General features: G+C 42.4%; 1 protein-coding gene across 7 annotated transcripts in view; it reads left to right on the top strand.

Moving 5' to 3' along the window:
* Helz (helicase with zinc finger) overlaps nucleotides 1-14888 on the top strand; it is a 131277-nt gene that overhangs the window by 32299 nt on the left and 84090 nt on the right. For all 7 annotated transcript variants that reach the window (XM_076935571.1, XM_076935575.1, XM_076935574.1 and 4 more), the window contains 3 exons: nucleotides 8824-8948; nucleotides 10999-11055; nucleotides 14306-14357. In XM_076935571.1, the coding sequence (XP_076791686.1) occupies nucleotides 8824-8948; nucleotides 10999-11055; nucleotides 14306-14357 (234 nt within the window). The remainder of the gene's footprint in view (nucleotides 1-8823; nucleotides 8949-10998; nucleotides 11056-14305; nucleotides 14358-14888) is intronic.

Here is a 14888-nt window from a genome sequence, read left to right as displayed (position 1 = left end):
AAATGTTTCAGTATGTATCTCTAAAACACAGAGGCCATTGCTGCATTAACACAATATGTGTGTGTATGTATATTTTTTGTGTTTTTGTTAGATTAAAATATTGTGCTGAGCAGTGGTGGCGCGTTTTTTTGAGACAGAGTTTCTCTGTGTAGCCCTGACTGTCCTGAAACTCACTCTGTAGACCAGGCTGGCCTCAGACTCAGAGATCTACCTGCCTCTCTCTCCCCAGTGTTACATGTGTTTGTTTATTGTATGCATGTGCATGTGGGTATATGGGTGCTCCTGTGTGTCGTAGGGCCTGCCAGAGGGCAACTTAGTAGGGCTTGTTCTTCCACCATGTGAGTTTCAAGGATGGAGCTCAGATCACCAGGTTTGGCGTCAAGTACTTTTATCCACTGAGTCACCTTACTAGCTCCTTAGGACTTTGTATACTAACAAATTGAATGAATTAATGATTTTTGATATTTTAGATGAACCCTGATTATTATAAACATCATCAGGTATACAGTTTTGAAACCCTAGCCAAGAGTTTTGTCAAGCTAAAAAGTCACCATCACAAATTCATGTTAGTGATACTTGACCTGTGAAGCACTTGATGGTTGCTGGTTGCAACCTAGTAGCTGGCTGGTAGGACCTAAGAAATCAGCAGGTTACTGAATGAGCCTTGGGTGATTTTCCTAGGGGAGGTGTTGACATCTTTAACTACCTTCCTTCTCAGAAGAATTTAGATTAGATATAGGTACACAATCCTGGAGTTAAAATAGTCAGTTTATGGCGTTTCAGTGTTATGGTGGCAGAGGAACAGGAAGTATTTGGTCGAAGCTCTGCTTTGAATTTTGCCTCTTTTCAGGGCTACTGAAGTGTGATCTGATCTCTATCGTACTGAGCAGCTATAGTGAGTTACAGGTCCTGGTTAGCTCCAGGATCAAGAGGCCAAGTAACCAGTCCCCTGCAGCAAGTGTATTATGTTGCTAGCGTTGCTAGTTGGGGTATTTGGGAAAATTGGGCCTTTATTTTATTTTTTGGTTGTGGTGGCAGACTATCTCCCCAGGGTTGTGTGTTAGGCAGGCATTTTTAAGGTGATCTGTATTCCCAGCCCTTAAAGGCACTTAAAAATAGTCACTTTATTTTTAATTATGTGTATATGTATGTGTCTGTGTGGGTCTATGAGTTGAGTGCAGATGTCGGCTGAACCTGGAAGGGGGTGTCAAACCCCCTGGAACTGGAGCTCCAGGAAGTGGTAAGCTGCCTGACAGGGCTGGCAACCGAACTCAGGTACCTTGGACAAGCAGTGTGTGCTTGTGACCCCTGAGCCATCTCTCCAGCTTTTAAATGTACTTCAGAAAAAGTGTTTTATTAACATACGTTAATTACACACAGTAATGGGTTTCATCATGTCATCTTCATATACATACCTGATGTATTCTGATCGTATTAACCCCATTATATACTCCGTCTTCTCCCACACAGCTGACCCTTTCCATCCGACTGACTAGTCTCCTTCCACGCTTCGTTTCCTTTCGGTTGACTCAGTGAGTTTAATTAGAGTGCACAGAAGCACAGGCAATTTACCAGAGTGGAGAAAAGTTAAATTCACTTTGGTTTACATTATTTGCAATCTGCACTGAGTTTTATCAGGCTGGAACAACATTGTTAAGTCAAGGAGAATCTGTAGTTTTTATATTAATTAGAAGGCTTTGTTGGACAAATATTTAGTTGATAGGATAATAGTGTTTAATCATACTATCTCAGGTCAGGCCCTCTGAAATATATTGTTTTATTTAATCCTGTTGTCTTCTCAGTTTTATAGCTGTGGAAACAGGCTGTGTGTGATGAATCAGCTTGTTTAAGGCACAGAGGCAGTTGTGAGCAGGACTGTGGCTTTGATGTGAGACTTTGTGGTAGGAGACCATGCTGCTGTCTGGATCCATATCTGTTATGTGTCTCTACTTCAGGGCTTTACATGCTGAACAATGAGGAAAAGAACACAGAGAAAGAAAAGCACCGCTTTATTCTAAAAATAAAAAGCCAGAGGCTTTTTTTTTTTTTTTTTTGTATTTTGTATTTTGTTATCTTCAGTTATGTATGTCTTGGTCAGTGTTCTATTGTTGTGAAGAGACATTGTGACCAAAGCTCCTCTTAGAAAAGAAAGCATTTAATTGAGGGCTTGCTTACAGTTTCAGAGGTTAGAGTTCATTATCGTCATGGTGGGATGCGGTGGCACATAGACAGAAATAGTACTGGAGAAGTAGCTGAGAGCTGCATCCAGATTTGCTGGCTCAGAGAGAGATTCTGTGCTAGGCATGGGTTTTTGAAACCTCGAAGCCCACCCCCAGTGGCACGATTTCTCCAGTACTTTCTAATCTTTCAAATAGTGCCACTTCTAGTGACCAAGCATTCAAATATATGAGCCCATAGGGGCCATTCTTACTCAGATCACCACAACGCTTATTTGCCTGTATGTGGGTATGTTACTTGAATGCTGATGTCATGCATATCATGGAGGCTTGAGATGCCAGATCCCCTGGGTCTCTAGTTAAAGGCAGTTATTTGCTTGCCTGACCGGGTGTTGGGAACCAAATTTGGGTCCTCTTATGAGCAGCAAACAAAGAGTTTCATTTGCTGAGCCAGCTCCCCGGACTGAACCTTGCCATTTGGCTAGTCTGGCCTGCTGTGGAGGTTCTGGGATTTTCCTTTCTTCTTCCTCAGCAGCAGGGTTACTGGCATGTGTGGCCTTACCTGGCTTTTATGTGGGTGCCGGAGATTCAAATTCAGGTCCTTTTGCTTTCTCAAGCTTTGCTCTTATCCATCGAGCTGCTTCTTCAGCTCTCTCTTAAAGAAGACATTTTCTAGACACAAAGTTTTTTTTTTTTTCTCCAGTAGGAGTTTAGAATTTAAGTTTTCCTAGTTTGAAACAATTATAGGTTGACAAGTTGTAAGGAGAAGTCGCCTGTATGCTTCGAATACTTTTCCATGATAGTTTTGACTTCTGTCACTCTATTACTGTATCAAAACCAATAAATTAGTGTTAGTACCTGTGTGTATAGCATGTGCTCCTTGTCATGTGCTGATTCACATAGCTACCAACAACCCTGGCACCAACAAGTAAATGAGTAATATGATAATACATTAGTGTTAGTACCAGCGTGTAGAGCATGTGCCCTTTGTCACCTGCTGATTCACATAGCCACCAACAACCCCAGCACAGTGTTCTGTTACCGTAAGACCTCACTTTTGCTGTCTGTCCTACACCCAATGCTTGCTACCATTCCTGACCCCCACCAACCACAAGCCACTCTCATCTGTCATGTGTCATCTTGCAGATGTTGTCCAAGCAGAGATGTAGCATGTTTGACCTGAAATGGTTGTATTTACTCACTCAGTGCTCTTGAGATCTGTCCAGGCTGGGACTTCACTGGTTCACCTTTGATCTCTTAATAGGAATTGAGGGCTTTATGGAATTGGATTTTGGCTTTCAGTCTGATTTCCCCCAAATGTTTATTAATATTTGTACATAAAGCTCATTTCTGTTGCATTTATCTGTATTTTATGTATGCATGTACATATGTAAGTATAGTGTGCATGTGGAGGGCAGAGAATAACTGGTGGTTTTCTCCTTCCACCCTGTGGGTCAGACTCTGGCTGCCAGGCTTGGGGGCAGCTCCTTTTCCCACTGAGCCGCCTCACCAGTCCGATGCACAGAACTTGTATTTAAATTATAGACTGAGAAGAGATGTGAAGGTGTAGTGTTTAATCTCAGGTCTTTTGTTGTTGCTTAGTGTGAATTGATGTGGAGGAGGAGATAAACCAGAACCAGGGTGAACTCAGTTGTAGGATTGTCAAGTTTCGAGCGACTCTTCTTAGGGCATTTACTAATTAAACAACTATAGTTGCACATAAATCTTCAGTTTTATTTTTGGAGACAAATTCTTGCCAAGTTGCCCAGGCTGGCATTGAACTTGCTATCTTGCCAAAGAAGGTCTTGAACTCCAGGCTGCAATGTAGATGCAGTTACAGGTCTGAGCCACTTGTGCTTTGTTGTGAGTGATACTGTAAAAGAAATCTCACATTAGTGCTGATTGGGTACTTATTAGTGCTAACCTCATATTACTTGTGTGTGTGTCACCATGTGCATTTGACTGGGGGTTATACCCAGGGCCTGGTACATGTTGGGTTAGTTCTCTACCACTGGGCTACAGCCTCAGACCTGAAATTGTATTTGGGCATAATTTGTGCATAGGTGGAGTTTAAGGTAGAGCATACCTTGCCTTGTGAAATCTCAGTGGCTCTTGTGCCAGTGACAAGAGAAAGAAAGAGCCTGTTAGCATTTGAAATAGAGCTTTCTCTTATAGGGCAGACACAAAAGAGTGTAACTTTAATTATTTCAGACCTTATTTTTTTTAAATGATGGCTTTTAAATGCTTTTTACCTCCCTTTTAGCTCACCACCCACCAGAAGTAGTAGAAAAGAAAGGATACGGGTGGGGTGGGGGGAGTGGACCTGTTTAGAAAGGTTCTTTGGAGCACCTCCCAACTGTGTTGTCTGGAAATTGGCAGTTCATTTTACAGGTTAACAGGCAGCGGCAGCTCGACCCACTTACAAACACTCCATGGATACACCTGCAGTACAGTTTGCTAGAGTTGGGTTAGCTACAGCAGTGACAAGACCTAGCAGAGACAGCCAGGCCTCAGCCTCTCAGCTCGAGTCAGCAGGAGGGACCCGGAGGGACACCAGTAGAAGTTCTTTGCTGTGCCTCTCTCTGCAAAGTGAAGATCAGGGGAGACACAACACCCACGAGCGTTGCACAGCTAGCTGTACCAGCAAGCCAAGCTCTGTCTTCCTCACTCCATCAAGTCCTGTTTATACCCTCCAAACATCACGTGTCCTCCATGTGCCTTGCCTCAGCATGGGTTTTACCCTAGCACGTGCATCCAATCAGGTCAAGTCTGTGGAGTCCCGACGAATACAGCTCAACAATGCAATGTAAGGCGGACCAGTACACGTGTGTTGTTAGCAAAGACTCATCACGTGTCCTTCATGTGCTTTAGCAGAACATCCTCTCTCCTGTGTCTGCTTCAACAAAGTGTTACTTCCCAGTCTGCTTTAGCCTTTCACCTGTGTCCATTTTAACCAAACAGTCCTTATGTGTTTGCCTCAGCAAAACACCATCCAACACAACTGACTCTCCAAAGAACCTTAAGTTTCCACTTCAGAAGAGAGGCAGGGTGTCTGCAGTCTTCTTCAGTGAGCCAGCTAGTAAGAACAATAAAAGGCCAGCAAATTAACCACAAAAACAGTTCTGCAACAGAGATCTCAAGATACTGACTTCTGAAACTGAGCAAGAGAGAAGAGAGTTTCAGGATAGGAAAAGCCCATTTAAACTCAGCTTTTCTTCAGAGAGTGTCTTTATTTGGTTACCAGGTGGCTCTCTGGAAGCTTAGGGTCTTTAATGAAGAGGGAGTTGAGGACACTTTAAGCAATGGAGTCTTTTCCTGCTCTGTGCACATACACAGGCTTGTTTGTTTGCTTTTGGTTTTTCTTTTTCCTTTCTTTTTTTAATTAAAGATTTATTTATTTTATGTATTCACTGTGCAAGAGGGCATCAGATCCCATTGCAGATGGTTGTGAGCCACCATGTGGTTGCTGCCAATTAAACTCGAGCTCTGGAAGAACAGTCAGTGCTCTTAACCACTGAGCCATCTCTCCAGCCCTGCTTTTGGTTTTTCAAGAGAAGACAAGATTTCTCTGTGTAGCCCTGGCAGTCTTGGAACTTGCTCTATAGACCAAGGCCAGCCTGGGACTCATAGAGATCTGCCTGCCTCTGCCTCCCAAGTGCTGTGATTAAAGGTGAGCACCACCACAGCCCAGCTCACACAGGCTGTTTTTTTGCACATACTGTTTTAACAGTGATAAAAGTAAAAGCTTTTTTCAAGCAGGTACATGGCATCAGAACCTTTTGTAGTGTTTTGGAGAGTCAGGATTGATTCAGGTTTGCATTTATGCTAATTGTGTTATCTGCTTTTTTCCGTGTCGAATTATTTCCTACTTGTATACAGTGAAGCAGTTGAGGTGTACTGAGGAATTAGTGCCAGTATTCAAGTTTCACCATCTTATGTTTTCATGAAGGCAGCATCTGCAGAGGGCTGTGATACACAGGGCATCAAACATAACAAACACTGCCCCAAGCCCGCTGTCCTCAGATGGTAAGGTTGTCAGGTGCAGGAGAATTGTGTTATGAAAAATCATCAACAAGGATACTTGGTGAGACGCTTGCCACTGTGTTCTTTGTTTGCTTATGTCAGAACTTTAGATACTGTAGCAGATGACCATTTCACCTTCTGGCTAATAACCTGATTTAGGCCTTCTATTCTTTTCGAGTCTGTTTGATTTCTTTTTAATTCTTAAAATAATGTGTACAAGTGGTTTTTTTTTTTTCTTGCCTATATGCATGTGTACCATGTGCATGCCTAGTGTCAGAAGTGTCTAAGTCAGAAGAGGGCATCAGATTCCCTAGAACTGGAGTTAGACATGGTTGTGAGCCACCATGTGGATGGTGGGAACTGAACCCTGGTCCTTTGGAAGAGCAAACAGTGATCTTACTGATGATTAGTCTCTCTGTGAAACCCTTTGGTTTATTTTTTTATTTTATTATTATTATTTTTTAAAATGATAGGGTCTCACTGTGTAGCCTTAGCTAGGCTGATACTTGCTGTGTAGATGAGGCTGGGCCTTAGACACACAGAGACCTGCCTGCTCCTGCCTCCCAAATGTTGGGATTAAAGGGATTCAAATGCCAGCCAAATTTCCATTTTTTTAGTTAATTAATTGACTTTTATGTGTATGTAAGTATGTACCTGTGTAAGTTTATGTACACCACGTGTATGCAGGATCCCACTGAAGCCAGAAAAAGGTATTGGATCCCCTGAAACTGAAATTATACTGTATTGTGAGCTGCCGTGTGGGTTCTGGGAACCATACTTGAGTCCTCTGTGAGAACAGTAAGTCCCCCAAACTGCTGAGCCATCTCTCCAGCGCCCCTGGGTCTGTTTCTATATACTGTTTTTGTTTTGTTTTGTTTTTTGTTTTTTGTTTTTCCACAAATCTTTATGAATTATTGTGTGGCAAATGAATTTATTATAAAGAAGTAAAATGACTGATATTTAGAAGAGAGTCTATGATTATTTATTTGATTTATTTTGAGACAGGGTCAATGTGTAGCCCTGGCTGGCCTAGAACTTACTGTGTAGACTAGGCTGACCTTGAACTGTAGATATCTGATTGCTATAGCATTGTGTAGTGGTAGAGGTCAGAGGACAATAGGTAGGAATTGGTTTTCTCCTTTCACAATGTGGTTCCAGGGCCCAGTGACAAGTATGTTTACCTGCTAAGCCATCTTTGCAGCCCTGGGAGGAGAGCTCAAAATAAAATAAACACACACATATATGTTTAGAATGGTTTATTATTTTTTTTAAAAAAAGATTTATTTATTTTATATATGTGAGTACACTGTTCTGTCTTCAGACACACCGGAAGAGGGCATCAGATCCCATTACAGATGGTTGTGGGTCACCATGTGGTTCCTGGGACTTGAACTTAGGAACTTTGGAAGGGCAATCAGTGCTCTTAATAAGCTCACTGAGTTATCTCTGCAGCTCCTAAAAGCTAACTATGTAGAAATATCCATTGTTGAGATTTCTCCCTCCTTTCCGGAAGGAGGGAGAAATCTCCTTTCTTTGTCTCCTTCTGCCTCTTCCAACCCCTCTCCCTCAAACTCACTGTGTAGGCGAAGTTAATCCTGAGTTCCTGATTCTCCTGCCTCTGTCTCCTTAGTGTCAGGAGTGGAGCTAGGTGCACTGTTATGTACAGTGCTGGGTTCTGAGCTTTGTGTGTGTTAGGCAAGCACTCTATCAATATAACTACAGCCAGCCTGGGATTTGCAGTTTCTCTTAAACATTTTAATAGGACAGGGTTTGGTCAACTAATAAATCTGCAGTTTGAAAAGCCCTCTTTTAGCGTAATATATTAAACAATATTTTTTTGGAAAAGAACTTAATTTAAAAATATTATTGTGTATATATTGTGAGCATGTGTGCATGTGTGTGTATGAAGCTGCACATGTGGAGGTCATAGAGAAACTTCTGGGAGTTGGTTCTCTTCTACTAAGGGGTCCAATAGATCCTACTAAGGTCATTGAAATGACATAGCAAGCACTTTTATCCGAAATGGTCTCTATATTGTCTTTGCCAGAATCAGGTGGCTTCAGTTTTTTCCTCCTCAGCTTCTTGCTTAACTGGATACAGATGTGCACTGTCATCCCCTACTAGAGCCTCTTTAAAAACATCAACCACTTGTTTTCTTTCTGTTTAATTGGCAATTATTTCACCCATGTGTGAGTGTGGTATTCTGAGGCATGGATATGATATGTAGTGATCAGGGTAACTGGCATATCACCTGAAACATTTGTCTTGTTTCTGCCTGGGACATATTGAAGCTCCTCTCTACTCTCTGAGGTCCACAATTGAGCGCTGATGTGGTTCTCCTGCTGGGCACAGAACCTGACAAGTTTTTACCCAGCTGCCCACTGGAGAACTTTAGAGGACATCTCCCTAGGTTTTGATGGCTGAAGCTGTTGTAGGGTTCACCCATTCTTTGCCACATTTCTTCTTGTCCTTGCATGCCTGACTTAGAAAGTGCCTACTGCTTTTTTCTTCTGTCTGGAGTTACTCTTAGCATGTACAAAGTTGCACTTAGGATGGCTTTCTATTGTAAGCAAGAAAATTGTCCGAGTGTCCTGCAGCTAATGATGTGTTTCTTCCTTGGCAGTGCTGGGGGAAGGACTGGCCAAGGGAGAGAGTGCCTTCCGGGCAGTGCTGTGCTGCATGCAGCTGAAAGGGAAGCTCCAGCCTGTGTCCTCCATCCTTGCCAAGTCACTGTCAGGGGAGTCTCTGGTATGTTGATGAGCATGGGTTTGAGTGGGCTCATGAGTTTGCAGACGTTCATGTCCGACTCCTCAGGAGCATAGGAGGAACAGAGTGTGTATTTAGTGGACAATGGACTTTTGTCAGATGTCTAAGTTCATGAAAATCCCAAGATTTTTGTTTTTTTGAGACAGGGTTTCTTTACGTAGCCCCAACTACCTTGGAACTCACTCTGTAGACCATGTTCGAACTCACAGAGATCCACTTGCCTCTGCCTCCTGAGTACTGGGATTAAATTAGCGTCCCACCACTACCACCAGTCCAAATGGTTTTCTTAAAAGGTATGTTGAGCAGAGGCTGAAACCATCTTTGGGTTTTAAAATGTTAATATTTGTTTATTTCTTATAGGGTTCTTGTTGTTGGTCTTGTGTTTTTGAGACTAGATCTTAATATGTAGCCCAGGCTGGCCTCAAGCTCAGCGTGATCCTACTGCTTCAGCCTTAAGAATGTTGGGATTGCATATGTGAGCCACCACACCTGGCTTCTTAGTTTTTGTCTTTTTGAGACTTGGTCTCATTATGGCCCAGCCTGGCCTTGAACTCACAGTTCTCTTACTTCGGCATTCCTAGTGTTGAGAGTGTGTGCCACTGTACCTAGCCAGCATTTGTAATTTCAACTCTTTACTTTATAATATGTCTAAATATGCTTAAACTGAGTAGTAATTACTTTAGAATCTGAAAATGTATGTGTGTTACTATGTTTATTTTGTGGAACTATCTAGTTATATTTAGACTTGATTTTTTAAATACATAAATTTTCTAGGGTTTTTTTTTGTTTTGTTTTGTTTTTGTTTTTTTGCTATAATGAAGTCCTTCTAAGATGCAGCTTCATAGAGTTGGTAATTTATAGGAATTTGGAAGAAAGAATTTTTTCCACTTGTTGATAGCTGCTACAAGTTTCCTGGTATTTTCAGGCATCAAAATGAAAACAGAGAAAGAAGAAAGTGTATAGTTAGCAGGAAGTGGAAACTCTATCAGTTATGCTTTAAGTCGGTAGGGATTTTGAAAACCAAGAGCACGGCTGGTGACCATACAGAAATAGAAAGTATTAGTGTGCTATGAAGTGTAATATTACTGACCTACTATGGGGTGCGTGAACTTGGAAGGAATTCCCGGGCACTGAATTACTTCCGTAATTTGGCGATATCTCTGATTTCACAAGATTTACACATGTGAGCACTGCAAAGCAATATAGCTAGGTCTAAATAGTTGTCAAGATGCAGTTGTGTATTCTTCCCTTCTCTTGAAGCGGGGTCGCATTTAGCCTTATCCTTCTTAGTGCTGGGATCACAGTTGCAAGCCACCTACCTTGCAAGCAGTTCAGGTGTGCTCAGCCTTAAAAGGTGTTTTTTTTTTTTTTTTTTTTTTTTTTTGGTAAGTTAATTATTTTACTGTTTACCTGTTGCATTTTTTAAATTTAAAACCAGTGAAAAGTAACTTGCTTTTAATTTTCAAATTTTCTGAAATTTGAAAATCAAAAATTTTAAAAATGAATGGTCCATCTTTAGGCACTATACTGATTCTCTGGTTTTTCTGACTGGTGGATAACCACTGAGTTCAGCATTTCACATATACAAACAAACAAACCATTAGCACCAATGGAGAGGGATAGTGTTAGGTTTGTTTTTCTAATGTTTTGTTTTGGCAACCATTTTATGGAACTTTAAAAAATATTTTTTGAGCCAAGGTCTCATTTATGTAACTCTGGCTGCCTTGCACTCACTGTTTAGACCAGGCTGGCCTCAAACTCAGAGATCTGCCTGCCTCTGTCTTCTGAGTGCTGGGATTATTTTACATTGGTGCATGAGAGATTGCAGAGTGTGTACTTAGCAGAAGCGACAACCAAGTCTTTGTTCCTGTTAGGCCTTTCCCTTTCCCCAGCTGCGTGCAGCTTCTTAGTGACAGAGTGGCAGTGTGGAGGAAGGGGGCAGGAGAGCTGTGGTAACCAACCACAGCTGAGCTGAGCTGTGACAGTAAGGCTGGTGCACTGAGAGTTTCCTGTCTTCACTTCACCCTTGCAGAATGGGATGGTAACGAAAGATTTGACAAGACTCAAGATGCTTCTCACAGAAACAGAGGTGAGTCCATTTCAGGGATCTCATTGGGCCCATCAAACCCAGTTGAGTCAGTGAGCATTCCATGGATGTTAGCATTTTGAACATTGTTGGTGGTGTCAGCCAATATGCAAGGTGACAAGGGGACCTTTGGTGTAACTAGGTTGGGTCTCACCCTCAGAACACGGTTCTTCAGGTCTCCTCTGCATTCCAGGTCTTTTGTTCTGTCTGTAATTTTCTCCTCCTTCTCTTCTTCCTCTTCCTGTTCCTCCTCCTCTTCCTCATCTTTCTCCTTCCTCTTCCTCCTCATCCTCCTTGTCTTCCTCATCCTCCTCGTGTATATATGTGTGTGGTTTGTATTCATACCACATATGTATTCATAATGTGTGGGCAACCCATGGATGTGTGGACGTGAGTGTGGACGTGTGCACATTCATTTTGGAGGCCTCAGGTTGGTGTTGGATATCTTCTTTGATTATTCTCTATTTATTGAGGCAGGGTCTCTTGCTGGACCTGTAGAATGCCAATTCTGGCTGGTCAGCTAGCCAGCTGTCTCTGGGATCCCTTTTTCTGCCTCCTGAGTGCTGGAATTATAGGAGGTCACTGTGTTTCCCTGGGCTTTTACATGGCTTCTGGGGATCTGCACTCTGGGTTCTGGAAGCCTTCCCATTTGCATAGCAAGCTCTTTATACCTGGAGTCTCATCCCTCCTACTCCCATCCCTGTTGTTCTTATTAGTTATTTATGCTCCCCAAAAGAAGGTACTTGGGAAATTTTAATTTTTGATTATTCCGTGCAGTTATAGACCACAGCACTGAAAATTCAAACAAGATAAATTTTAAATCACCCATGTCTTTTTAAGCAACAGGGAAATCTGTAACTTAAAAGATTTTTATTTCTTTGAAAATGATAAGTATCAAGGTCAACAGGGACAGAAGTACTCTGGGGAAGCACTTGCAGGACATGTGGAAGGTGGGGCCGCAGTGCATGTAAGGATGCACTGCTCGACAGGGCCGCAGTGCGTGTAAGGATGCACTGCTCGACCAGGCAGATAGAAAGGTTTTTATTTTGATTTCCCATTTTAAGTATTTATTTATATATTTTGGGCCATTTATTTTTGAAGTTACAAATACATAATTTTCTCCTTTCCTTTTCCTTCTTTCAACTTGTTCTAAGTACCTGCCCTTGCTCTCTCTTGAATTTATGGCCTGTATTTCTATTTTCTGTTTCTGATAGTTGTGTGTATATGATTTCAGGTGTTGGATAACCAGTTTGTGGACTCTTCCCTAGGAAGGGCTAATTCTCTCCCTCCTGGCACTCCTCAGTTGTCTGTAGTTAGGTCTAGAGTTGAGGCACCATGAGATCTCCTTGTTAACACAGCTGGAGGTGTCTGTCCCTCTAGTTCAGATATTATTTCTGTATTCATGCTGTGTAGACCTCGATCATAGAACTTAGGAGTGACCTTTCAGTGGATCTTGTGTGAATCCTAGAGTGCTTGTGGCATAAGTTATTCCTCCTGGTTTATTTGTTTTCATACACTCATGATATTCAATCCACTTGACCGACGGCTGGGTTATCCTTTAGAAACACGCTCATTAGCAGCCTCAATGGCAGACACGTCTGTAGAAACTGGTGATTTGATCAATCCCATCTGTAAAGTTCAGTTTGTCAGTCGTACAGCAGTGATGGCGACAGTATTATTTTAGATATATTCAGTTAGCATTGACACCATCCTTTCTGTGGTATAAGACATTCCAAATTTCATTTTAACATGAGGTTTCCTCCTTTTGAATTTGAAAGGCCAAGATATGGCTAACAAGAAGCCCGGGGGGCCAATTGGAGAAGCAGGTAGGTCAAGTGAATCCAGGACAGGCCATGGTTAGTTAGCATAGTGACTGAACCCAAGCAGGAGGAGGGGGGATTGGATAATACCATGGGGAAACTGTGGAGGTCAGACTGTTAGAGCTGGGCCAGATGAGGGAAGACCAGAGGAGACTTGATATAGGTGATATTGGCAGATAGCCAGTTGGGAGGACAGTATGACAGATGGAGAGGTGTTCTAGATCTGCTTGGGCAGACTAGAAAATGCTTAGGATAGAGTATTTTAGGATGACTTTTAAGGTGCCAGCCTGAGGCTGGCCACTTGGCTCAGCAGGTAAAAACACTTGCTTTGATAGGAGTTCAATTCCTGGGACCCACATGGTAGAAGGAGAACCGACTCTTGCATATTGGGCTATGACCTTCACACTCTTGCTGTGCCGTGTGTATCCATACACTTACAAACATACAAAACAAATGTAATAAAAACTGTCCAGAGATGAGATTTCAGCATGTCTTCATGGGAAGACTCCTTTCCCTTGAGATGAATACTGGAGGGGTTCAGATTTGGGGTGAAGTGATGAATTTGTTTTGGACATACTGTGTAACACTTAAGTGACCCACTGTCTGCTTGCCGTGTGAGAGATGCTCTGGTGGGGGTGATAAGAATGCTGAAGGCCAGCTGTGTGCTGCTAGTGGCAGATCTTCCCAGCCTCAGCAGCGAGCCAGCAGGTATGATGCTGCAGGGTTGCTAACTGCAGTAATGGCATTTGCTCAGCCAGACCTGAATGTGTGGAGCCCAAGATGAAGTCAAAGCTACATGTGTTTGAGCTATTTGTCTTAGGAAGATAGAGAGAGGAGACCCCAGTCTTGCAGCTCATTGTAGAAGGAAGACCTGTCTCAGACGGAAGAAGACACGGCAAGAAGTGTCCAGGAAGGCTCCAGTTGCTAACACACTGTTACCTGCATGAGTGAGAGGAGCCCTCTTGCTGGTTGTTTTCCAGGTGTTAGGCTGGAGAGTGAGGCCAGCACATGGCCTCCAATTCAGGGAGTCAGAATTTAGACTTTTCTTCAGCCAACAATTTGCTTTTACATTGCAGGAAGGGTATCTGGCAAGTACTTCATTTTTATGCTTTTATGGTGAAACAGAAAGAGCGAAAAATTGTTACCAAAAATTTCCAAAGAGACAAATTTTTCTTTATTTTTAAAAATATTTTCAATATTTGCTTTATTTCTATTTTACCTTTATGTATGTGTGTGTACCATGTGTTGGCAGTGACCACAGAGTCAAACCCTGGTCCTCTGTAGGAGCAGCAAGTGCTCTTTACAGCTGAGCCATCTCTCCAGCCACCTTTTTTATTTTTAATGTTGAAAATGTCCAAATTTAAACCAGCATCAGTCAGTGTTGTTTTTTGTTTTTTTAATTTTATATCTCTCTCTTATTTGAAAAATTGCAGACAGCAACGAGTAATGTCCTGTCTGGATGTCATGTGGAAGACTTAGATGAAGGTAAGCACTTAGTATTATCATAACTTCAGGCGACTCTTAGTCCAGCCCAGCCCTTGCTGCTTTTTTGAAGAATTGGTGGGAAGTTCAGTCCCTCTAATTGGAAATGTAGGAAAGGCTATTAAACATTCAGAAGTAGGGGTGAGAAAGCAGATCTTTCTCTGGGACCTTTTCCTAAGATAACTGAGAGATAACTGCCTGGTAACTGTGTAGCCGAGGCTGGCCTTGAGCCTGACACTTCCCCCCTGCCTGTTTCTGAGTGTTTGGATCACAGGTGTGTACAGTGAGCCTGCTCCCCCAGCTTGGTCTGATGTTCCCATTCCATGGGTAGTGACTTTCATAGAACACACACTGGCTTCTCAGACTGCATCTTCATCCTTGTATTCAGGGTTAGAGGGAATATTTATTAAGGGTTAGTAGTTCTCCTGTCGTGGCTGAAGCACAACTTGTAAGCTTAGTGTGGCAAAATATCTTTTTTGTCCCCTGAGGACAGGTTGGGGGACACCCTTGTGAAAATAGAAAATGGCTGCTTGC

The sequence above is a fragment of the Arvicanthis niloticus genome, chromosome 6, assembly GCF_011762505.2.
Source record: "Arvicanthis niloticus isolate mArvNil1 chromosome 6, mArvNil1.pat.X, whole genome shotgun sequence".
NCBI classification, from domain to species: domain Eukaryota; kingdom Metazoa; phylum Chordata; class Mammalia; order Rodentia; family Muridae; genus Arvicanthis; species Arvicanthis niloticus.
This window is presented reverse-complemented; position numbering and strand designations above follow the sequence as displayed.